The 26,130-nt window shown below is 39.7% G+C and overlaps 1 protein-coding gene and 1 long non-coding RNA gene across 2 annotated transcripts; one reads left to right on the forward strand and one right to left on the reverse strand.

Annotated features, from left to right (window-relative positions):
• Nucleotides 1-772: 772 nt before the first annotated feature.
• GHITM (growth hormone inducible transmembrane protein) lies at nt 773-25,265 on the forward strand. The gene is made up of 9 exons (XM_038409202.2): nt 773-991; nt 3,760-3,923; nt 6,927-7,026; nt 9,544-9,655; nt 11,266-11,407; nt 15,863-15,971; nt 19,845-20,033; nt 22,938-23,115; nt 24,338-25,265. The coding sequence occupies exons 2-9, from the start codon at nt 3,792-3,794 to the stop codon at nt 24,423-24,425; spliced, it is 1,050 nt and encodes a 349-aa protein (XP_038265130.1). The 5' UTR covers nt 773-991; nt 3,760-3,791; the 3' UTR covers nt 24,426-25,265.
• LOC122460921 lies at nt 15,884-19,846 on the reverse strand. The gene is made up of 2 exons (XR_006282540.1): nt 18,579-19,846; nt 15,884-17,861 (listed from the first exon to the last, which is right to left on the reverse strand). It is a non-coding gene; the product is annotated as an uncharacterized LOC122460921 (long non-coding RNA).
• Nucleotides 25,266-26,130: the final 865 nt, after the last annotated feature.

Raw genomic sequence — 26,130 nt, forward strand, 5'->3', positions numbered from 1 at the left:
CTGCAGGGGCAGAGTCGGTGAGGGTGACAACAGATGATACCCCAAGACCTCCCATAGGGAGGGTTGAGCTAGTGAGAGACATTGCATTTAGGATGTTCTGTATGATCTGGACTCCCCTGGGCTTCAGCTATTAAGTAAAGAGCATACAGATATTAGACTGGGTGGGGTAATCGTAAAGACTGCTTTACAATTACTGCGTGCCCCTGAGAGCATTAAACTGTAAACCACAAACATCATCCCTTTGGGGCGGGGTTGTGGGAGAGGGCCGTGTTCCCGTCCTGGGGAGTCAGCGCTGGGCCAGGCAGGACAGCAGGTTCTGAGGCCGTGCCAACGAAGGGTGTCAGCACCGTCCAGGGCCTGGCCGCCAAACCCTTCACGCCGCTGCCCCAGGCTGGTGCCTGGCCTGCTTATGTGGTGGCGGATCCAGGCCAAGCAGCCGGGCCCTCTTGCTCCCTAGAGGGCGGCCGAGAGCTCCGGCTTTCCCCGGCAGCAAAGGGAGGGTGCCCTGCAAGTACTCAGCACCCAACAGGAGGAGGGATAATGGCAGGGCGCTTGACCCAGCACCACCCTTCTCAGCCTGAGCAAGGCCTCCTTGCCCTCATTCAAAATGGCTGTCGCCGCTGGCTGCCTTTACCACATCCAAAACGGCTGCTAATAGCAAGATGGCTGCTAACGCTCCAGATCCTCTCAATGGTTCCCTCGCGCCCAGGCAAGATGTCTTCCAGAAGCTTCCACGGCCGAATTAAAGATGGCTTCTTTGCCCTTATTCAATATGGGGCAAGTACCTTCGCTGCCCAAATCTAATATGGCTGCTGAGAGCGGCGTAGCCAACGGCAGTGTCCCGTTTTCAGATCACGTGCGAAGAGCGAGCCACTCAGCTTTGCTGCAGACGTCATCACATGTGACTTAGCTCGTGACGCACAATTTGTGCTCGCACCTCAGGCGTACGGCACAGAAGGCGGTTGCGGGGCATAGTGTGGGCGCTGGGCAGGTGAGCGGTCTTGGAGCCGGCTGTCGGTTCCGCTCTCCCGGCCCGGCCCTGGGAGCTTCCCCCGTCTGCTGCCGCCCCGCTCAGAGCCGGGCAGCGCGCTGCGGGGGAACTGTGCCTCCTGCCCCGCCAGCCGGAGCGCCGTGGGGGAGGGGACGCGACGCGACGCGAAGGGCCCTGGGGGAGGCCGGGGGAACTGTCACTCTTGCTGTAGCTGGGGAGAGGGAAATGCCACGGGAGTTCCCATGGGATGCAGTGAACTATCTGGCCAGAGTGGGAGGGAGATTTTTCTTCTCTAAAATAAGAGTAATCCTGGGGCAGGAATGACTCTGGGGAGAGGCCGCCCCCTTCCCAGGTATGGAACAATAATTCACTCCCTTTTCCCTGTGACCTTAGCGCTACTGCCCCACCCCGAATGTGCACTCCCCCTTCGGGGGGATGTATTTTGTGAACCAAAAAAGCAGGTTGTGGGGCGTGTGCTGAACAAGAATTTCTCTTCAAATTGTGCACCTCATCATTTCAGAACTCCCTCCACCTAAAACAGGCTGGCCAGTTTCTTGTTTGTATTATTTTGGGTAACTGATGGTCTAAGGCATTTAATTCAGATTAAAGGCTCACGTTTCTAGTTATAACTTGTATTTTTCTTTTACTTAGAGGCTCCTGAAACCAAGATATTGTGTGGTACATTTATTTTCTCAAATGACTTGTCAGTGGCAATCCATGTATGGCACATGACAGTAAAAGCCTAACCCTTACATATCTTGGATAAGTTTTCACTGGCCATGTATGTAATACCATTTAAGCTACTAATAAGGTACTGGGATGTCTGTGAGAGTTAGGTATTGATGCCCATGTGAGAGATGGATACATTGAAATATAAAGAGGCTATGACTTGCTTGTAACAAGTTGGTGGCAGTTTGGAAACAGAATCCAGGAGTCTTGACTCAGTCTGTAGGTTTGGTTGATCCCATCTCTATTTAAGAAGTGTACTAGCAAGGCTTCTGTGTAAAAAATGCCTTCTGGATTAGAATTTGTGTCCTATATGATGTGTCACAGTGATGACCAAACTGTTTTCTTGCCTCATGCTCTTTCATAAAAGATGATCTGAAACATTACTGACAGGTTTCAGAGTAGCAGCCATGTTAATCTGTATTCACAAAAAGAAAAGGAGTACTTGTGGCACCTTAGAGACTAACAAATTTATTTGAGCATAAGCTTTCATGAGCTACAGCTCACTTCATCAGATGAAGTAGCTCACGAAAACTTATGCTCAAATAAATTTGTTAGTCTCTAAGGTGCCACAAGTACTCCTTTTCTTTTTGTGAAACGTTACTAGGATTTGTTTCGTTCTGTTGATAACCTGCCCAACTTCTGCTCAAGATTTTAATACATAAGACTTTTGAGAGCAAGTCTGTTTTGAAAATTAATTAAAAGCTGTGTGTCCTGTCCCAAATCTTTAAAATTCTGAAAATTTGTCATAAATTGCATCACTTATCAGCCTTTCAGAGAATGTAGTAACACAAAAAACAAAAGTTTCTGTACTGGTTTCTGAAAAGAACTCTCTGTAACAGTGGCAGTTACATAACTCAGTTACAAAACAAAGTGAATTTTTTTGAATATCTGCTTTATTTTTTGCCTTTTGAAATTGACTCATTTTAATATTTATATTATGGTAGTGCTTGAGGGCTCAATCAGGTTAGGGCTCCACTGTGCTGGGCATGATGTAAATAAAGACCCACTGTCTGTCCCAAAGATCTTACTCTAAGGGCTAGTAGAAACTTTCAGTTGAATTCTAAAAAATAGCTGTGCTTGTTCTAATGTGCGTAAATGCAAATAAAATTGTTTGTATTTTTTGTAGGAGCCTGAAATGAGGATTAAAACTGTATTATGTATCCCTTTTGGCGCTACATACAAATAAAAGCAAATTGATGTCTATGAAAGTGTCAAGTAACTGTGATACTGTATTGGTAGTTTAGTTTTATCTTTATAGAGAAGAGTCATACATATAATGTTTTGTATTAGAAGAAAATATTTTTAAGACTAGAAAAAGCAGCGTTCGTGAAAATAAGTTGGTAGTTCTGGTAGTACTAGAAGAGCATACAGTAGGTTGCCTGTTGTAAATAAACTAAAACTGAGTTTGTCTTGTATAGGTGCTTTAATCTGTGACCTTGGTGGAGTATTAAGATGAAGCTAGTTAATTGTGTTCTTAAAATTATTTAAAAGAGCTTGCTGGTGGTGGGGTTGTACTATACATCACTTCAAAGCCCTTAAGGTGATATTTTGATTTAGTAGTCCACATACATGATAGTCTTGGGTGTAGTGCATTCTATTTCCAGAATTTAGGGTGGGGTGAATGTTTAGCAGATTAGTTTATTTCTTAACATCAGAAGTTAGTCGCCACAAGGTCTCAAACCTGCATTTGGATTGCCATTAGTTATGAGCACACTCAAGATTGTTCAAATAAGTTAGAAAGAGAAACCTTCCCTCTTCTCTGGTGAGCATGTGGTATGAATCAAAATTCTGGCATAGGAAATCAAATCCTTGACTTTCTGAACTAAAGAGTGTGCTGTTCAACTCGCCTGTATCTGTACTGGCTGTATTTAACTCCAGAACATTTCATGTAGTGGCTTGGTTCTTTTTCTATAGTAGTTGATGATGATAAATAAAACTTATTTTTTGTTACATAACTGGCAAATAATCTTATTGCTTTATTTGTGCTTTTTGTGATACAATAACCAAATACTAAAGCATCTCTTCTCATGCCATTACAGGAATACTCATTATTGAATCAATTGCAGCAACCATGCTGACAGCAAGATTAGCGTGTTTATGGACACTGCCACGCCAGAGTCTCCGTCCTGTGCTTACGCAGACCTTCCCAGCTTTGAGGAATTCCAGTGTAAAAGCAAACCGGTGGATCTTGCAACCTAACCGGGTAAGCTTTTTTTTTTTTAATTTGATAAGAATTGCTTGTACAAAGGGTGTCAAATTAGACCATTGAGGCCATTTCCATGTTTACCAAAAGACACATTTTGGTGCAGATGAAAATGTAAATGAGGTAACTGAAATGGAAGGCCCAGCTTAATGGGACGACAGCGCTTCAATGTCTTACTGAAGCAGCAACCTGCTGTAAAGTTGTTAGTGACAAAAGGTTATTTAACAGTGGCCCAGAGATGTAAAATGAATATTTTACTCTAATTAGGACTCGCTTGTTAGAAATCTTGGCTCAGAAGACTAGAATGGAGTGGTATTTCTTGCATTGTCTGCACAGATTCCCATTTAAATGTCATATGCATCTTGAGCATCCATGCTCAAAACTCTTGAACAGCAGCAATCATTGAAGATGTGCTCAGACCTTGCCTGTCCTTATGTTTCTCTCCCTCCTCTCACCCTATGCGATTCAAGGACTTATAAGAGTGCATATTCCCCCAGCCACTCAATTCCTTCTGGCCACTGCAGATGACAAGGAGGAACTCTACAGTATACGCAACTCCTCAGTTGTTCCCCTCTCTTCTTCAGGAAAGTGCAGACCTTTTTATACAAAATACTGTATTGTAACAGTGTTTGAGTTTTGCACCCATTGGGCATTTAGCCTTTAAGGCTACACTGAGCCTTTCATGAGCTGATACTTGCTCATTTAAACCATGTCTGACGTCATGCTTCTCTGATCAGGCCTTGTGTCCTCCTCCAGTAGTAAATGTATTCTCTCTTTTGTCTTGGGGATGCAAGTGTTCCTCATTGTTGCTCTGTGTGCAAATCATTCACCAACCACACACATCAAGCTTGGGTAAACCCCCTCAGATCTCTCATGTTAGTGGTGTGATGGGTTCGATCACAGAAACCCCCTTGGGAGTGTCACCTGATGTGCTGAGACTACTTCTGAGCCCATTTTCCCTGCCAGCTTGGGACTTCAGAACCCTGCCTTGTTGAGCCAGACACACTAGCCTGTTACAAACACAGACCAAGGTCTGAATCACATTCGCAAAGCTGCAGACTTAACTGAAAACAGCTTACGAAGTGCTCCTGTCTCCAGCACCCAGATACCCAGTTCCCAATGGGATCGAAACCCCAAATAAATCCGTTTTCCTCTATAAAGCTTATACAGGGTAAACTCATAAATTGCCTGCCCTCTATAACACTGATAGAGAGAGATGCACATCTGTTTGCTCCCCCAGGTATTAAGTACTTATTCTGGGCTAATTAATAAGCAACAGTGATTTTATTAAATATAAAAAGTAGGATTTAAGTGGTTCCAAATAGTAACAGACGGAACAAAGCAAGTTACCAAGCAAAATAAAACACAACACACAAGTCTAAGCCTAATACATTAAGAAACTGATTTACAGATGAAATCTCACCCCCAGAGATGTTCCAATAAGCTTCTTTCACAGATTGGACTCCTTCACGTCACAAGTGGTGTCTGGGAACACCTTGTCCTCTGGCACTGATCTCTTGGAGAAGCCTGCACCAGTTTCTCAGTCTTATTCTGGCACTACACTGGAAACTTGCAGTGTTGTAGCAATGTTGGGCTCAAGCTATTAGAGACAAGATGCGTGAAGTAGTATCTTTTTTTGGACCAAAAGAAGTTATTACCTCCCTCACCCAACTTCTGTCTCTACTACACTGGAAACACTAGTGTAGACAGAAATCAGGCATATTTACCATTGTGGCCTGAGTAGATTTAGAAACAACTCCATTTTAAAATTCTTTCACATGTCTGTATCACCAGGGGTATATTCTCCCCCTCCACCACCCCCAAAAATTGCAGAGTTTAAAAAAAACTGGGTTGAGGAAAGTTTGTCTGATTAAGCACAAAGCAAACAGTGTTTTTGTCTCCCAGATTTTTATTGTGGCACTTTCATGACCACTAAAGTCCAGGTTATTTCAACTAAATTCTAAATATCCTCCTTTTTGTGCACTTTGGGTTTGTTTTGTAGATTATATGCGACAGTGCATCTTCTGTACTATATCACTGTAAATTGCTTTATTTTTTTTAAAAAATAAAGCAATGTTAAATTTTTAAATGCTGATACCTATTAGAACAGAAGTGCTATATATGTTGCTCTCACAAGTATAGTTAAAAAATTTCGAGTCAACATTGACTACCACTCCTTTCCTTATGTTTTCTAAATCTGTGTTGAAACACTCCTGCAGAATATTTTAATTTCCTAGGTGCTTACAGCCCATATTTAGGAATGTACGGATTAATAAAGCCAAGAGAGTGCAATGGCTTCAAATTTCCAGGGGGCGTTTTAACCAGTGATAGCCAAGAATCATAGAAAGCATAAAATAATTTTGATTTGCTTGTATTTCAAAAATTTGTTGGTGTTTATCTTAAATCTTTTCTTTTAGACCTTCCCTGCCATAAAATCTTAATTTATGGGCCCTAATTCTACTCTTGCCCTTCAGAGTAGAGTTTAAGGATTCAAGTGGTACAATGTGAGGACGGTCGGAGTGTTGCTATAACTGCTTCACCCAAAACGGGGATCAATTTGAGTTCAGTCTCCATGCCTTTCAGTCTGGCCTGTTCACAAGCACATAAGCAGCAAATATTTAGCTTTATTTATTCAAAGCCAAAAAAAGTTTGTTCTGGCCACGTACAGGGCCAGTGGGTAGCGTGGGAGGTTTGAGCTTTTTCTCGGAATAAAATCATACCGTCTGCTCTGCCAGCATTCATATATTAAGATACAATTGATATTTTTGTTGTTTAGTGTAGTCAGTGTTCTTAGAGTATTACACGGTTGTTTGAAGAGGAATGACACCTGAGTTAGAAGGGATCAGTTGTATTTAGTTAACTCCTTTTTAATTATACTATGTTATCTTGCTATTCATTGAAACAGATTTTTTCATTACTCTGTAGCTACTGCTTGTAAATATGTACATCTTCATTGTTCTAGGATCTATTTAACTGTTTTTCCTTTCTATCTGCTCATAACAGGGGTATGCCTCCAAAGCAAAAATGGGGGTGCGGCGTGGAAGAACTGGCCAAGAAATTAAAGAAGCAGCCTTTGAGCCAGCAATGGAAACTGCATTTAAAGGTGAATAACCATTCTACTAAAGTATTCAGAATGTTTGAACACCCACTGTAAAGCTATTTCTAAGAAATAAGCTTAAAATCCTGGATCATTATAACTTGCTATAGAGTTTGACTAAGTATAAATTATGCTTTTGAAAACAAATGTCTGAAAAATCGGTTTCTTCACTTCTGTGCAACATTTGATATTGCTAATACCTCCAGTAGCCATGGAGCAATTTGAGTTGTTCGTAGTTACAACCATTGTGAAGTATGTGGAAATTCCTGAACTTGAAGACCCTCTCTGTCATTCGTATGTCAGTAAGTTTCTTAAAAAGTTAAATATATTTTTAAGAAGCAGACATCTATTTTTGTGTAGGATTCATATTTCTATGGCTTTGCATCATCCTTGAGGTATTATTTTATAGATGGATAATCGAAGACAAAAAGGTTAAGTGACTTTCCCAAGTTCATATAGTGAGTCAGTGACAGAATTCACATCTCCTGATACTCTAATATTAGTGGGGGATTGGTGTTGGTGAGGGGGACGGAAAGCAGGAAGATAAATTGAGCTCTAGTTCCAGGGTCTGCTCGTTAGCTGATCAGCTACTTTGAGCTTGTATAATTTCAAAATATAAGTCTTTGCTTCTGAATTGGCAAGGTTTTAAACAATCACCTCAAGTGACTAAAGAGAACTGTGCCAAATTGAGCCCTGGTGTAAACCAGTACAGTTCAATTGAAATAACTGGAACTGGTGCCAGTTTACAGTACGATAAATTTAGTGATAATTTATGGCTGTTAGTGATTGACTCTATTACAGTGGTTCTCAAACTAGGGTCGCCGCTTGTTCAGGGAAAGTCCCTGGCGGGCCGGGCCGGTTTCTTTACCTGCCGCATCCGCAGGTTCGGCCGATCGCTGCTTCCACTGGCCGCGGTTCACCACTCGAGGCCAGTGGGGGCTGCTGGAAGTGGTGTGGGCCGAGGGATGTGCTGGCTGCTCTTCCCACAGCCCCCATTGGCCTGGAGTGGTGAACCGCAGCCGGTGGAAGCTGCGATCGGCCGAACCTGCGGACACGGCAGGTAAAGAAACCGGCCTGGCCCGCCAGTGGCTTTCCTGAATAAGCGGCGACCCTAGTTTGAGAACCACTGCTCTATTAGATCAGCTTGAGGATTGAAGTTCTTTTTTTTTTTTTTTCTAATGGAAATTAACACTACTTTGGATGTAGAGAATGGTTATCTTCTATTCTAAGAGTGAATGTTTGTCTTGATACCTTTAGCATTTCGCAGCATAGCTACTGAAAGATCAGTCTTTCTGTGTTTGTAGTTAGTAAGAAGTGTACAACGATTTTGAATTGAATCTGCTGTCATAATGTACACAACACAGATGCCAAATGCACTGACTTCAGATATTCGAGAAGTTCAAAACTCTGCTTTTCTTTTGCTAGATAGATCACAAAGGGGTTACTGTTGAGTAGCACATCTATTCCAGTACACACATACCCGGGTTTGTTTTATATTAAATCTTTTTCATAAAACTTCCTTGAGAGAGACTACAGTTTTTCCAATAAAAACAAACCATGCAACTGGAAATATCAACAATTGCTACTTCTCACTTCATTAGACAGTTATTCTTTACAGCAGTGTCAGTAACATCCAATTTTGGGTCATTCTGATGGATAAAAGATTGTTATAACTGTTCTCAATGAGAGCAGGTTTAGAAGGCAACATTAAGAGGGAAGGGCAAAAGGGTAAGACCTGAAAGGCCTGACCTTTTTTCTTTCCCCCTCTCCTGTTTTTTAATGAAGAAACTTACCTATATGATAGGCACATATCACTAACCAATTGGTGGGTGACATTGTTCTTGTTTTTCATTCTTGGTTTTTATTCCAATTACTGTATAGTCTTAGAAATGGCTGCCTCCTCTTGAGAAACTTAAAATGTAACATTTATTTATTGATCCACATAGCTTGCTAGCTATAGTTTCAGAGTAGCAGCCGTGTTAGTCTGTATTCGCAAAAAGAAAAGGAGTACTTGTGGCACCTTAGAGACTAACAAATTTATTAGAGCATAAGCTTTCGTGAGCTACAGCTCACTTCATCGAATGCATCCGATGAAGTGAGCTGTAGCTCACGAAAGCTTATGCTCTAATAAATTTTAGTCTCTAAGGTGCCACAAGTACTCCTTAGCTATAGTTTGAAACTGCATCATGTAGCAGTACAAGAGAATTTGATATTCAGAGGGCATCTTTGTTTCTCTCTCAACTTGGTTTCATGGAAGAGAAACAAGCAGTGTGGATGAGAAGCTCCTATAAAATAATGATAGACTAACGGGTAACGTTTTTATCTGGACATTAAGAATGAAGAGTTTTTATAAATCTTGAGGTTTTTCCCTTTGTGTGTGTGTGTGTGTGTGTGTGTGTATATATATATATATATATTAAAAAAAAAACAAATATAAAAAAATTAAACTGAAATTAGAAAATTGTTCTACTCGATCCCAGGACAAAACTTACAGGAATATCAATATTTTTTTCTGTTGTGCAGTGGACCAGATGGGAAGATGGATTGTTGCCGGAGGGGCTGCTGTTGGTCTTGGAGCTCTATGTTATTATGGAATGGGGATGTCAAATGAAATTGGAGCCATTGAAAAAGCTGTGTGAGCAAAATACCAAGCTTATTATTTCAAATCAAGGCTAGAACAGTTGAAATTCACCCTTATTTACAAGCAAATTTCTCTCCCAACCAGTCTCCTTCTGTATGTGCATACTTTTTATTACTTTAAACTAAAAAGAAAAACCCTAGTTTCTTGCAGAAAGCATTGATTTTTAATATATAAACCTGAAAACAAATTTTTTCAAAGCTTTGGGTTTAAATGCAATTTGGCTGATTGCTGCTATAAATATCCCACTTCCTATCTTGCAAATACTGTTAACTTTGAAGTATTTTTGCCTCCTGCCCCATCTCAAATGGTATGCATCTGTATTCTTGTCTGGGGAATGTCATGAGTTAAAATGTAGGTGGATGTTCTAACTTCTGTGAAAGTGCTAGTTAAATCCACATTATCTAGGGTTCCTCTGAGACCCTGTTCAGAAAGCAAAAATAGCTTCTTGAATTCACCAAGAGCTGTAAAGAAAATGTAAACATAAGCAGGTCATAATTGTTCCCTATCTGTCTCTTGTAAACACTAACTTACAAAAAGTGTTTGCCCTTGGTATAACAAATTTTGTTCCATGACTACAGCGGGGGTGGAGCATCCTAGCTAATGATGAAGCCTTCAAGCTATAAATCCTATGTTAAAGTTTATGAATGTGTGGGCTTAAAATAAGAAAATCATGCTCAGTTTTGTGATAAATTTGCTAGGCTCATAACGGAAAGACAGGGAAGAAGTGGTATTCCAAGCTCCACACATTCTTGCTTCAAGTGACATCTCACTTTGGCACAATAGAATGTTAATCTTCTAATACAATTGACAACCTTCTCTGTTAACATTCAAATACCTGTCATTCGTTCCCCACCCATTAAGATAAATGGGGAACAGTTTGCACTTCTGAGATGTTTTTGGGTTGTCTGCAGACTTCTGGGGAAAATAGTAACTTTGTAAAATGGAATGTGCGTTATTTATTAAATGTCATTAACTGATGGAAATTGTCTTTATAGAATCAGTTCTTTAAACATAGTAATAAGGAAGTTTTTCCTATCTAAAGTTATAATTTCTAGGGTATTCCTTATCTCAATACATAGCATGTATGTCGTGATGATACGTTGCTCTGGTGACTTAGCAACTTGTGACCATTTCATTAAATTACTTACAATTGTTAGTACATAGACTATGGGTTTTTCTTTTTATTCAGTTTTAAAACTGAATATACTTATTCACACCACTCTCTTGCCTTTTTAAATAGTTATAGAGTAAGATACTTACTTTATGGAGACAGAGGTGAAAGGAATGCACACAAGAAATGTGTAACTGGTCTGTTGTAAACTAGTATTATTTATAGTAGAATGTCATCCCATACTTAACTAGCATAGTTCCATGGAAACAACAACTTTTCCACCATGCACAAAATTAACAAATTAAGACCTAAAACATGATATATTTCATGACAAATGTCTCTAAACTGAATATTGCATGTCACTGTGTAAGACGGATCTCATTAATCTTAAATATTCATAAATTTGATTGTATCAGAACTAAAAATAACTGGTGAGATCAATTAAAACATGAAAAAATATCAACATAACTGTTCATAATTTCATCTCTTTCAGTATTTGGCCTCAGTACGTGAAAGACCGAATCCGTTCTACTTACATGTACTTTGCAGGAAGTGTTGGTTTGACAGCATTGTCTGCTGTAGCAGTCAGCAAATCTCCTGCACTCATGAGCCTCATGATGAGGGGTTCTTGGCTGGTAAGGTTATATGGGCTTTCTCTTTAATCACCAGAAGGATTAGTGTTAAGAAAACTGTTTTGAAGCAGAACTTGGAATCTTGGGAGGTGAAACTTTAATGGGGTGTGCCTAGTTGAATTAAAGCAGCCCCAATCGCCTGGTACAAGCAATACAGGGTTACATAATTCTTTGAATAAAGCGCATCTACAAACTTCTGGTCATTGATGGGGGCGGGTGGGCAGGGCGGGGAAGACAAGAAACTTCTTCCTACATCAGAGGTGGGCAAACTACAGCCCACTTCCAGCCCGCAGGACCGTCCTGCCTGGCCCTTGAGCTCTTGGCCAGGGAGGCTAGCTCCTGGCCCCTCCCCTGCTGTCCCCCCCTTCCCCGCAGTTACTGTGCTCTGGGCAGCAGGGCTGCAAGCTCCTGCAGGGCAGCGTGTCTGGCTCTGGCTGGGCGGTGCGGCTGCCAGACATGCCGCTCTGAGCGGCATGATAAGGTGGTCGGGGGTTTGGATAAGGGGTAGGGGGTTCCGGGGGGCAGTCAGGGGACAGGAAGCAAGGGCCGGTTGGATGGGGTGGAAGTTCTGGGGTGGGGGGAGTCAGGGGACAGGAGGGTTGGATAAGCATGGGAGTCCTGGGGGTGTGTCGGGGCAGGGCAGTCAGGGAGCAGAGGGGGTTGGATGGGTCAGGGACTCTGAGGAGGGCAGGAAGTGGGAGAGGGTGAATGGGAGTTGGGACCAGGCTGTTTGGAGAGGCACAGCCTTCCCTACCCAGCCCTCCATACAGTTTTGCAACCCCAATGTGGCCTTCGAGCCAAAAAGTTTGCCCACCCCTCTCCTACATGAATTAATGCAGGGGTTGTCAATAGGTGGACCGCAAGCCAAATCTGGACCCGCCATACGCTTTTGAACAGACACTGACATTTTTTTTTATGTACTTACCGTTACTGTTTTTTTTATTATTTTCTCTGGAGTCCTGGATCTTGATTATACCTTGTCCAAGAAATTTGGACCTTGACGACAAAAAAAAAAAAAATTGACTACCCCTGCTCTAGTGTGTGGTTTAAAAAAAAAAAAAAAAAAAAAAAACACCAGACTGGTGACAGGAGCTTGCTACCTGAAAGCGGTTAGAGCTCAGTGTTCTCACTGTTCAAACTCCTTTCTTAAATGTGTCTCAGTAGTTAAGCTAAATACTAGTGGTGTCTGGAAAAATTCTGAGGAAACATTTTTGTTGGTTTATAATGATTAGTCAAAATTGAAATGTTTCAAGGAAATGGTTTGGCATCGGTTAACTTCCAACAGAATGCTGGCAGGCTGAAGGGGAGCTTGGGAAGGAGCCTTGAAATTTGGGAGCTGGCACTTCCAGGCTCCAGGTTTTCCTTCAACCCACCAGAGACCCTGGAAATCCTGGTAGCTGTGAAATTGACATGATGATCAGTTTGGTTGTTGCCCACCACTTAATTGCACTGGTGAAACTGACCAGACTCTTGGTAAACTGACAAGTATCTGGGGAGCGTATTTTGCTTTGGCAATGCCATGTCTAAATGTTTCCAAAACAATATAGTGGGATTTCAGTTTCACAAAAACTTTTGAGCTTTTGCCTTTTGGTCCTGATTGAGGATAAAAATTTTGTGAACACTCAGAAATTTTCACAGAACTGAAATTCAGTTTTCTAGTCAGCTCTACTAAAGACCCCAATAAAACTGAAATCTGACTTCAGTGTGCTGCAATCTCTCACAAACATAACAAGAATATTTAAAATAAGCTTGTAGAGGTAAATCCTATGTTTAAACTAACCGGTATGATACTTAGATATTCATGATTTTACAAGTGGCTCCCCTTTTAGGTAACTGGATTGATGGATAACCTCAGACTTAAACTGGTCTGTACAAGATCAGTTTCTCATGGTTAGATGGTTTAACAGCATAAAGTAGTAAAAGTTGAAAATAGTCTGCTTTAAACACTCTTCAATAGCTATTTTAAAGTAATTTAGAAACGTTTAATGCTAACAAATTGAGTAGTGGTAAAGTGTTAACTAAAGTGTAACTAAAGTAAAGTGTTAACATGCATAGCTTAGTTATTGTTAAACTGTGGCTAATTTACAATACATAACTTGTCAGTAAGAATGGTGATACGGTTAAACTAATTTTACTCCACAAAGTGCTGAATGTGGTTTTATTTTAAACATTTTGTTTCAGAAATATCGCTAAGGGCACATTATGTACGGTAGAGGGAACTATTGCTAATTATCTAATCCTTGTGAAAGATGGCTTTATGAAGTATGTCAAAGAATCCTAACTAAACATACATATATAAACTTAAGTTCGTTTTCTGTTTAAATTTAGGTATATTTGCATGTCAAGAGCCTAATGTGTGCTAGCTAATATTACTTGTTAAAATAGTCTATTGTGGTCATGTAAAAGTTTCTTCAGCTGGTCATATTGAACAATTAAGCATAGTTTAAAGTTGGTGAAATACTAAAGCTGTGGCTTCTAGTATGAAACTGACTTATCACATCAGACTTGACACATCTGATCAGACTGTCATCAAAGGCTGCATAAACCTACTAGTGGCCAATAGCTAACTGTTCAAATGACTTGCTGCTGCCAAAACAATGCCTAGCTTGCCTGCGCATAAGTTGATCAGCGACATGCACAATTATGAATATGGTATTCGGCGCTCTGAGGCCAGTCTTGTTAATTTATCCATTTGCATCTACACATGCTCTGTGGATATCCAGCCACCTTCTTAGGAAATCTTGTGTATGCATGTCTCCCGCTTGTTCTTCCCTGTGGACATGCACACTGGCATTTGTAGGTGTATGACTAACTGAAAATTTAGTATTAAAATGACATCTGTACCAGATTCTGCAAATCCATTTATCAGTTGTGCATAATGTAGTGATGACATTCAGGTCCAAATTTTCAAATGTTCATGCTGGTGTAAATTCTATTCCTGGGAAATTCTGTGCAATGCAAAATTTCGCAGAATTCCCTGTTTACCCTGCAGAATTTCTGCTGCCTCTCTGGGCCGCTGGACTCTGCAGAGCCCAGCTCACAGTGAGCAGAGTGCCCAGGCTGGTGGGGCTGGAGGCTGCATGCTCTTTGATTCTGCTTCTCATTCTCCCGGGATGGGGGAGGACCTGGAAGATCCAGCCAACTCTGACAAATGGTGAGGAAGGGCTGGACCGCACCATACCATGTCCCTCAGCAGGACAGTGAAGAAGTTGGGGTAGTAAAGGCTCTGAAGGTGCTGGTGTCTGAGCTGGAGGCTGCCCCGCAGTTGGGCTCTGTGGGAAGGGGGATGCTGGTGTCCCCAGAGCTCTCTCCAGCGCCCACCCCCACTGGAACTGGGTTTTTGTAGGGATGTCTTTAACTCTCTACTCCTGGGGGGATCTTTTTTGCTCTTGTCTGTACTGTTGACATGTTGACAGGTATTTTGAAACAAATTACCAAAATAATTGAAACTGGAGTGATTATATTGTGGTGGTTTGACAAATAAAATTGTGGAATTTTAAATTGTCTGCAGAATTTTTAATTTTTTGGTGCAGAATTCCCCCCAGAGTAAAATTCCAATGAATGTGCGCATACACGAGAGGGGGAGAGCAGGAGACATACATTAAAAGCGGCGGCTGGATATCTGCGGAGCATGTGTGCTGAAAGGGGTAAATGTAGATAATTGGACAAAGTAAAAGGCATAGCTACAGACAGCCATGGTTTCATCTATTTACAGAATTGCCCCAAGGTCCATTTAGGCATGTCATAGAGATGTGGTTTTGGCAAGAGCAAACAAGAAGTAGGAGCTAATGGTCTCAGTCAACCGTCTATTAGCTGCTAGGCCACACGCTCCTGTTCAAACAGGAAGCAGCTAGACTGAGCAAGAGGGGAGAGACGTACGGTTTGGAAACAAATGGGAGCAGGAACAGATGGTATTTGGATGGGGCTTGGGGTGAAAGCATGTACAAGGAACAAGCAGTAATACTTAAATATTTTAAGTAAGTGAAAGGTTGTAAGTGGGGATACAGTGAACCTTCAGAGGACACCTTTAGAATCATCCAGTTAGCTGCTTCTATGTGTGTGTTTTGTTTTTGTTTTTTTGTTACCTGGCATATCTTGTACTGGACAGCTTTAGACACGCAGCACCAATTGGTATGCCACTTGGCTTGTACAGTCCTAACATTTTCTGGGTTAAAAAATGCACTGACTTCACTGGGGTCTTGCTAGAGTTTGGACTGCTGGATTTGGGCTACTGTGTGAAGTTTAGTTGTGAACTTCTGAGTTAATTGTGCTTTTACTCAACTATGTGTGCAGCTTTCTGCTCTTGAATCTTTGAGAGATAATTGTGCATAGGAGTACTACTGAGTTTTAGGTTAGTAAAAAATTAATATAAACAATAAGATTTCAGAGGCAGAGTAGAGAATTTTGTACATCTCATTGTGCTCTTGAATTCTTGTATGGTAATTCTTTATATTACAGGCAATAGGTGCAACTTTTGCAGCTATGATTGGTGCTGGGATGCTGGTTAGGTCAATATCCTATGAAGGTAATCCTGGTACTAAACACCTTGCCTGGATGCTTCATGCAGGTAGGTGCATTTAATTTTCTTTGTGACAGTATCTCCGCTACTTAATATGAAATATTATGTCTGTGGTTTTGCTGAAGATAAGCCTACTTTTAAAGGAAAACAAGTTCTTAGTCTCCCAAAACTTTAATGAAATAACTACTGCTTTTGGGGAGTCTGTAACTTCCTTTTGGCTCCTTTCATTCCTGTTCACAGCACCTTCTGTGTGGCTGTTAATTAAATATTCTTTAAAGTATCTTCCTTACATTGGCTGTGGCTTATAGGTGAGTTGTGGAGATGTCTTTTTGCCCCAAGTACATTGTGTAGCATTGAGCTGCTTAGACATCCTTGTTCTCTTAAATATAAATGGAATGATAACAGATCCTCTGTAAGGTTGCTGCAGGTATTGGTATTTGCTGTGCATTTTCTCTCTTGCTAATATTCATTAAATGGTACTGAGGATATCTGGATTCTGCAAGCATGCCTTTCCACTTGAGGAACCCTTGCCCTCTATTCACTGTACTCAGCTGCCACAAAACAGCCAAGGCCCTCTGATTCAATCTAACCATTTCCCAAATCTGTTCACTTTAACAGAAGCCAGGACCTGGCCCCCCTCCCATGCTGGTTAAGTAAAAATTGAGGGCCTGGCGGCAGCCTGGAAGCCCAAACTTCATGATAGGATTCAGAGGGTACCTGAGCAGTTGAAAGCTAATAATCCAGATTGACCTTACCAGAGATCGTACAAAGGTCAAAATTTGGGGTGATTTCCTCTGCCCACCCTGTGCTTGACCAGTGAATTTACTGAGCTTCAGTTCAGTAGCTCAGTAGGAACATAGAAACTACTGGTCGGTTAGTCGTATGTTGCCGGTTATGTTGGAAGTCCTCATGACTAATCACAAGGCTGTTTTCAGCAGAGCATCTGCTGAAAGATTGATTATTTGCATTCATTATTAATAGAAAAAATGGTACATGTTTCCATTATATTAAAAATTAACAATTACTTTAGACACATCATTGGTAATTGAAAATGCAAAGCCATTCCTTTGATTGTTGAAGGGACTTCCTTTTTAAGAATTATCTTTCAACTTTATTTTTTAAGGAATTTTATGGGCTCCCTTAAACATATTTTTGAAAATTTTAAAAACTATTTTAAAAGGAATGTTCTGCTCCTTGTTAATTATTTCTTTTGGGGCCCTTTGAAAACAACCTTCAAAAGAGCAAATGTGCTCAGGCTTACCCCTTCTTCCTCTCGTGCATGTTTTCTCTATTTCTTCCTTTGATTTCATTGTCAGAGTTGCTAATACAGGTAAAGCATATTCTTGAAGAGCCTGGGGAAGGCTTTATTTTATTCCTTCCACAAAACAATGAAACTGGCAGTACAAAAAGTACACTCAAATGAACAAACTAAAGAACCGAAATACTTTCTGCTTGAATCTTTTATAGTGATTATGAGTTATAATGGTAAGAACACTTAGGTGGAAATGTGGTTAGTCAAATGTGTCCCTTTAAAGAACTGTAATTTTTTTTTTCTTCTGTGAGAATGCATGTTCAAATCAAACCTGCAATATATGTCACATTAGTAAATTAAATTACTTGCATCTTCTAGCTGTCTTTTCAGTTTACCTGCTGAATGATTGCTTTTTGGTTAGCATGGCTTTATCATAATGATACTAACTGCCTCATCAGCAGTCCTATGTAATCAAGTTGTATAAGTCAATGCGCAGCAGATTATTTCTGCGGTTCTGTTGTGGGCAAGTAAGGTGTCACTTGAATTGAATTTTTTTGTGCAAATGAATGTACCATTACTTTTGATCTATGATGATAGTTTAACATTATAGTAACATGCAAATGACTGAAGTAAGCCACTCACCATGTTGTCACAATATCAGTGAACCATTGGCTTTTCATGGATCACTGGGAAGGGATAAAAGAAAAGGAGTACTTGTGGCACCTTAGAGACTAACAAATTTATTAGAGCATAAGCTTTCGTGAGCTACAGCTCACTTCATCGGATGCATTTGGTGGAAAAAACAGAGGAGAGATTTATATACACACACAGAGAACATGAAACAATGGGTTTATCATACACACTGTAAGGAGAGTGATCACTTAAGATAAGCCATCACCAACAGCAGGGGGGGGAAGGAGGAAAACCTTTCATGGTGACAAGCAGGTAGGCTAATTCCAGCAGTTAACAAGAATATCAGAGGAACAGTGGGGGGTGGGGTGGGAGGGAGAAATACCATGGGGAAATAGTTTTACTTTGTCATTACACACCCTCCCACAACCTCCCCCCACTGTTCCTCTGATATTCTTGTTAACTGCTGGAATTAGCCTACCTGCTTGTCACCATGAAAGGTTTTCCTCCTCCCCCCCCCCCCCCCCCGCTGTTGGTGATTGCTTATCTTAAGTGATAACTCTCCTTACAGTGTGTATGATAAACCCATTGTTTCATGTTCTCTGTGTGTGTGTATATAAATCTCTCCTCTGTTTTTTCCACCAAATGCATCCGATGAAGTGAGCTGTAGCTCACGAAAGCTTATGCTCTAATAAATTTGTTAGTCTCTAAGGTGCCACAAGTACTCCTTTTCTTTTTGCGAATACAGACTAACACGGCTGCTACTCTGAAACCTGGGAAGGGATAGAGCAACACCAGTTACGTCCACTGCGATGTGAGCTACCAGCTAGTTGCTGTGTACCTTGTGTGCAATATTCATTCACTTTTTTAAATATAATGCAGCTGATCTCCTGCAATTTATTTGTTAATAAGGTCTGTCCTCTAAAGACCAAGACTTAGGGAACAGAAGTGTCTCTGTAGAGGAATTGTAATTGTACTGTTCACGGTATGTTATCAGGAAGAGCATTTATCCCCTTTCTCCTGCTTTTTGTAACTTCTGAAAGGTTAGTAGTATTTGACCTATTAAATGTCCACACGCTCAATTCTCTGTCAGGGTGGGCATTGAAAACCCACTGTTCTGAAACACTTTCAGTGTAAGAAGATATGGTTGATGAACTTCACTCATATCAAGCAGATTTTTAACTTTAGTTACAAATCTAATAAAGAATTATGCATGTCTCACTGAAAAAGTATTAATGGGTTCAGTTGACACTGCTGCTTAATTTCAAAGCAGTTTCCATTAGAAACCTTAATGCTGCATTTGCAGTTGTCTGTGGATTTCAGAAATGCTAATGTGGTGGTATTGCATATGCATAACTACTGTGTTTACTAGCTTGTATAAGACCTAGTATGGTGTTTAAGATCAAAGGACTTGACATACACAGTCAAGTCTAATACTGTTGCTGTAGAGGTAGGCCAAATTCTTGTAATACGCAATGCTGTATTTGGGAAGAGGGATTCCTTTCTGATGCTTTTGTTGCTCGCTTTGTACTCTGAAGCATGTGACTTGATTGCATAGCTGTTCCTAATGTCAGGAATTCTTTCCTTTTTTCAAAATACAGCTACAAGTCCAGCTTCCTGTGAAAATGCATTTCATAGGCTGACTGTACTGTCTGAAGCATTTATCAGTTCAAGATATACTTGTTGCTGAGTTTGAACAGGCCTTGTAATTGTCATCAGCCAGTATAAAGATTGCTCATTTTTCTGAACTGTCCTTCATAATTAAATGGATGGTAACGCATTTCATCCAAGATCTAAGTTTTGTGGCATTGTATTGAATATTTTCTGCCAAATTCTGCATTGGCTTTTCTTTGTGCAAACCCTTTGAACTCAATAAGATTGAACAGAGTGTAAATCAGTACAGAGTTTGGCCTATTGACTCAGTTATGTGGCTGAAAAATACCTTATTGGGATAGGGCATTTATCTTCAGCCATTCAATATATATGGCATTGAACATAACTAAACTTCCAACCTTGCTTGTCTTTTTTTCTTCACTTAGGTGTTATGGGTGCAGTGGTGGCTCCTTTGACCTTGTTGGGTGGTCCTCTGCTGATCAGAGCTGCCTGGTACACAGCAGGAATTGTAGGAGGTCTCTCAACTGTGGCCATGTGTGCACCAAGTGAAAAGTTTCTGAACATGGGAGGACCACTGGGAGTAGGCCTGGGCCTTGTTGTTGCTTCGTCAATTGGTAAAGAAAATACTGTTTTGATGTTTGAATACTAAAGTGTCTAAAACTGAGCTCACCTAATTATATCTTTAATACAGTGAGACTGGCCCTGACTGAGAAAGGAACACCCAAAAGTACCTGGCTAGATAGTATTTGCAGGAGCTGTTATCTTCATAGATTCTAAAGCCAGGAGGGACCACAGTGATCATCTAGCCTGACCTGGATAATAGCAGAGGCCATAGAACTTCTCCAAAATAATTCCTAGAGCATATCTTTTAGGAAAAACTTCCAAACTTGATTTAATAATTGTCAGTGGAGGAGAATCCACCATGACCCTTGGTAAATTGTTCTAATGGTTAACTGGTTTTGAATTTACACCTCATTTCCAGTCTGAATTTGTCTAGCTTCAGTTACCAGCCACTGGATTGTTCTTTCTTCTGCTAGACTGAAGAGCCCATTATTAAGTATTTGTTCCCTATGTAGGTACATGTAATCAAGTCACCCCTTAACTGTCTCTTGGACAGGCAGCAAGTCTTTGGGGGGGGGTCTGGCACCACAGCAAATTGTCAGCATGTCATATTTTAATGTTTTAAAATAATTTAGTTTGCTGTTTTAAAACCACACTATAAATACTCTCAGTGAAGAGTACTGATAGACATGGAGTTCATGCATTTTTTTAAAAAAGTCTAGGATAAAAATCCATCTGGTTAAAGTTTCAGTAAACTGTAATATGGCAAAAACCTGCAATGGTATCTTCTGGTAACAGATATTAAAATTGACAGGTTAAATGTGTCTCAAATTAGCTACTGAATATTTTTTTCTGTATATTCTTTTTATAACATACCTGCTTGAATTGCTCTGTGAAATGGTCTGAAACAGAAGTTTCATATGAAAATAACACCAATTAGGTGGGTTTTGTTTCGCCCTCTAGGTGAAAAGATACTTTAAGGAAACTTGTAAGAGGCTTACAAGTTCTAACTATTTAAATTTAACTTAAGGCTAGACAGTTGAGAATTCAAAAGTCACAAAATGTTGAAGTGAGAGTTGCATGTGTGCCCCATTGCACTTCCGCGTTACGGTACAGTCTAATCATGTGATCGAAGAGTGTTTAAAAAAATTCTAGATCATATAATATTCCGGCTATTGATTAATTGCAGTTAACTCAAAAAAAAATTAATTGCAGTTAATTGCACTGAATAGAATACAAATTGAAATTTATTAAATATTTTTGGATTTTTTCTACATTTTCAAATATATTGATTTCTTTTACAACACAGAGTACAAAGTGTACAGTGCTCTTTATATTACAAATATTTGCACTGTAAAAATAATAGTATTTTTCAGTTCATCTCATACAAGTACTGTAGTGCAATCTTGTTATCCTGAAAGTGTAACTTACAAATGTAGATTTTTATTGTTGCATAACTGTACTCAAAAACAAAAGAATATAAAACTTTAGAGCCTACAGGTCCACTTGGTCCCACTTCTTGTTCGGCCAATCGCTAAGACAAACAAGTTTGTTTACATTTATGTGAGATACTGCTGCCTGCTTCTTATTTACAATGTTACCTGAAAGGGAGAACCGGCACTTTTGTACCTGGCATTGCGAGGTATTTATGTGCCAGTTATGCTAAACATTCATATGCCCCTTCGTGCTTTGGCCACCATTCCAGAGGATATGCTCCCATGCTGCTGATGCTCGTTTTAAAAAAAAATAATAATAATTCATTAACTACATTTGTGACTGAAGTCCTTGAGGGAGAATGGTATGTCTCCTGTTCTGTTTTACTCGTATTATGCCATGTATTTCATGTTATAGCAGTCTCAGATGATGACCCAACACATGTTCGTTTTAAGACAAAACACAAAGAAGGTACCAATGTGAGATTTCTAAAAAATTCTACAGCACTCAACCCAAGCTTGAAGAATCTGAAGTGCCCTCTAAAATGTGAGAGGGATGAGGTGTGGCGCATGCTTTCAGAAGTCTTAAAAGAACAGCACTCCGATGCGGAAACGAGAACCTGAACCACCAAAAAAGAAAATCAACCTTCTGCATGTGGCATCTGACTCGGATGATGAAAATGAACATGAATAGGTCCGCTCTGCTTTGGATCGTTATTGAGCAGAACCTGTCACCAGTATGGATGATATCCTCTGGAATGGTGATTGAAGCATGAAGGGACACGAATCTTTAGCGCATCTGGCCCATAAATATCTTGATACCAGTTACAACAGTGCTATGCGAACTCCTGTTGTCACTTTCAGGTGACATTGTAAACAAGAAGCAGGCAGCATTATCCCCTGCAAATTGTAACCAAACTTGTTTATCTGAGCGATTTGGCTGAACAAGGAGGAGGACTGGGTAGACTAGTAGGCTCTAAAGTTTTTTACATTTGTTTTATTTTTGAATGCAGTTATTTTTTGTACGTAATTCTACATTTGTAAGTTCAACTTTCATGATAGAGATTGTGCTATAATACTTTAGGTGAATTGAAAAATACTATGTTTTTTTTACAGTGCAAATATTTGTAATCAAAAAATAAAGTGAGTACTGAATACTTTGTATTCTGTTGTAATTGAAATCAATATATTTGAAAATGTAGAAAATATCCAAAAATATTTAAATAAATGGTATTTAACAGCACAATCGCACACTTAATTTTTTTAATCGTGCGACAGCCCTATATAGTACTCTTCTGCAATTTTGAATAAATGTCACATCTCCTCTTACTATGGTGTACTTGTATGCTAGAATCCATGAAAATAGCTGGCATTTCAGAAGCACCATGAATGATTCTTACAGGATAGTCCTTCCATGATCATACACTGTAAATCATGCTGTTCCTCAAATAATTAAGACTGTAACAATGCATATATATAAAGCAGGGGCTTGCTTTTAGCACCTTTTTTGCACACTTATTCCAGGATCTATGTTCCTGCCTCCTACCTCTGCATTTGGAGCAGGCCTGTATTCTGTAGCAGTTTATGGTGGATTGATCCTTTTTGGCATGTTCCTGCTATACGATACACAAAAAGTTATCAAACGTGCAGAGACACACCCAGTGTCCATATATGGAGTAGCAAAGTATGACCCCATCAACTCGTAAGTATTATCCTGGTGTCAACACTGATCTAATTTTAAGACTATTTTAACTGGCGATGATGTTCCTTCAAGCTATGCAGTAGTCTATAAAGAAAATGTACCTGCTGTCCTGCAGATATTAAAGAGAGAAATTCACTTTGGGATATTAAACCTCAGTTTACACTAAAATGCATTGGATTATAGCCACATTATTTTCCAAATACAATATGAAAATAGTTAATGGGGGGGAAAACTATTACTGAAAAATACCCAAGTACTACATATGCCAAAAAAGGAGTGTTTTTTTGTTTGTTTGTTTTTTTTAAAATACATCTCAGCCAATGTTAGTTAGTTCTAACAGTTTTTCTGTATGGGTGGGGGAAATTCTTTGTACTTGCTTTCTGAAACACTTTCAGCTCACACTCTTAACCTGTTCAAACAAAGCAATTTTAGTTGTGTTGTAAGCTGTAAAATATCTTAGTTTATATAATCTAACCTTTGTCATTGTAAATCAGTAAAACTTTTATGAGCGCTGTAGCTAATAGTAATATAGGGACTAATTGTCCTCAATAGGCCTATTATCAGATTTGGCTCTAACCTTCTCATTTTGTAAAGGTGTTTCTTCACTCAGTTATATTTTTGGAAAGGCATATTTCCGTTATCCTTTTGAACAAAGTTCAGTATTTACTTTTATGTAAATAACTGACCCTAAAAGAAAAGGGATGGGGGGGGAGAAGGGGGAAAGCTGTTGGGAGAAAGAAAGAAGGAAGCTACCCAACATTGTCCAAAACTTTGTTCTAAATCCTAGTCCCACTGAACTTAATGGAAACTTAGTAGTTTTGGGTCAAACCCTAGTTCCAGTATGTTTTTAGCTACAAATATAATGTCCCATGACAAGTTACTGTGCGTTTTTACCCATTTATAGCTTATTGCTTAACAAATTTGGTTGTCATTCCAGTTTCCAGAATATGATTTAAACACATAAATAAGAGCTATATGTCATAACTGAAGTCTTTGTGACAAATGAGTCAGTTTCTGCTTGTAATGATCACACAGTTCACTTCAGAAAAACAAGAATCACATACACAATGTAGTATCTTAAAAAACAAATTGATTGAGACACTCAGGTCCTCAACCTGACTTAAGTTTCCTAATGTGATGTATTGACATTGAGTGAGTAATGTTGCTTATAACACTGCTTATAGTAAGTTAAACTAACTGGTTTTCTGGGGGGTTTTTTCAGGTGTCTGGGTATATACATGGATACGCTGAACATCTTTATTCGAGTGGCCACCATGCTTGCCACTGGTGGGAGTAGCAGGAAGAAATGAATTAAGATTCTTCTTCGCAACCATCTGATAGTTCACCAAACTGTCTACTTAGTGTGTATGCCTAGTAAAAGTTAATCTGGTGTACAAGCAGCTTTCATGTAGAAGTCAGAAGTTTGAAGCACTTCAGCATTATTAAGGTGTTCCAAAAGAACATGAATCTCAAGGATACGTTTTCCAGTTCTTATTCTGAAAAGGTCAAATTTGGATTACAGTGCAAACACTTGTACATAATTTGTCTTAATGGGAAAGAAATATTTTCAGTAAATTATATTCTAAACTTAAATAAAACTAAATCAGTCTGTTTCTCTGAAAGATTTGACAACATATTATTGTGACTATCACTTTTTGCATCTACCATAATTGCATAGTAAAAAGACACTGATCTCCAAAATGAGGACTCAAGTATACAGAAAGGGGCACAAGATAACTCAAGAGACTGATATTGGAATATGGAACCTTGTTGTGCTTAAAGTGGTGTTGTTGTCTGAGAGCTGTTGCTGCTATTGGATGGCCTTTGGGTGACCTATCTGAAAGAAATTAGAGCTCTATCACGATTTGTGCCCTTGTAACATCTCAAGTGAAATTTTAGAAAGGATTAGGGTGAGTACAGAGAAATACAAAGGCCTTGGAAAGGCAATGCAACGCTTCCGGAATGGTGGACGGTGGTAAAGAAGCTCTTGCTCTTACTACATCTATTTGTCCTGTGGGTAAATAGAACTTCAGCACCTTTCCTGAATATACTTGAAAAATTAGTATTCAGTGTAGTTGTAATGTTGATTAGCTATGTCTGTCTTTGCGCTGAAAAGTTAAACATTGGGAACATCAAACTATTGAAGTCTTGGTTCCAGAATCAAAAAATATTTAGGCTATAATGTGTGTAGGCCAATAAAACTATTGATTAACTTTTTAAATATTGAAATCAACAGTTGTGGTTTTTTTTTTGTGGTTTTTTTTTTTTTTTTTTTTTTTGGAGATGGCCTCCTGAGGTCTGAGCTCAGTGACCAGTCCCACTCTAAAATGTGCCTAATGATGGTGCAGGAACAAAGGGAAGGTGAACTCTATTCTGCTTTTTTTTTTACCTGTCCTCCAGGCCCCAAAACCAAATGCTGTATACTTGAAAGTGCTTTTGCCTGTAATCCTTTGACTCCTCTTCCCAAATTGCTGTCATACAACTGGTATTTTCTTTACCATATTTAACAAAAATGTCCCACTAACATTGATGGTGAATTTCTACAACTATGTTTCATTGTTTGCTCTAGTACCATACTTGGTTTGGCAAATACAAGTATTCTATGCTGGGAGAACAGGTAAGCCTGTGAAAATATTGGGCATAAGCTATTGCTGGAAATCTTTAAAAGTAAATGAGGCCTATGTAACTGATGCTGTACTCAATCTAGTTACCAGTCCTGGCAAAGATCAAATCAGCAATTGAGAAACATATTTTATCCTTTCACTGTACTATGCTGACAATGTGCTGTGCTTGTGTACTGATTTCTGAAACAATAAAGTCCAAGACCAGCAGTTCATTGGTCTGTTTCTCCTTTCAAATAATGTTTATATTGTAGTACATTACTTAGTTTAGTAAGGGCACTGTAACTTCATCTTCCTCCTACCCCCCCCCTCCCCAGTTCCTCTTCTTATAAGAGAATCAAATGAACAGTGCCTACTCCTTGTGTGGAGTGTCTGCCTAATTGTTTGCAGTGGA

This window comes from Dermochelys coriacea, chromosome 7 (genome assembly GCF_009764565.3).
Source record: "Dermochelys coriacea isolate rDerCor1 chromosome 7, rDerCor1.pri.v4, whole genome shotgun sequence".
Taxonomy (NCBI): domain Eukaryota; kingdom Metazoa; phylum Chordata; order Testudines; family Dermochelyidae; genus Dermochelys; species Dermochelys coriacea.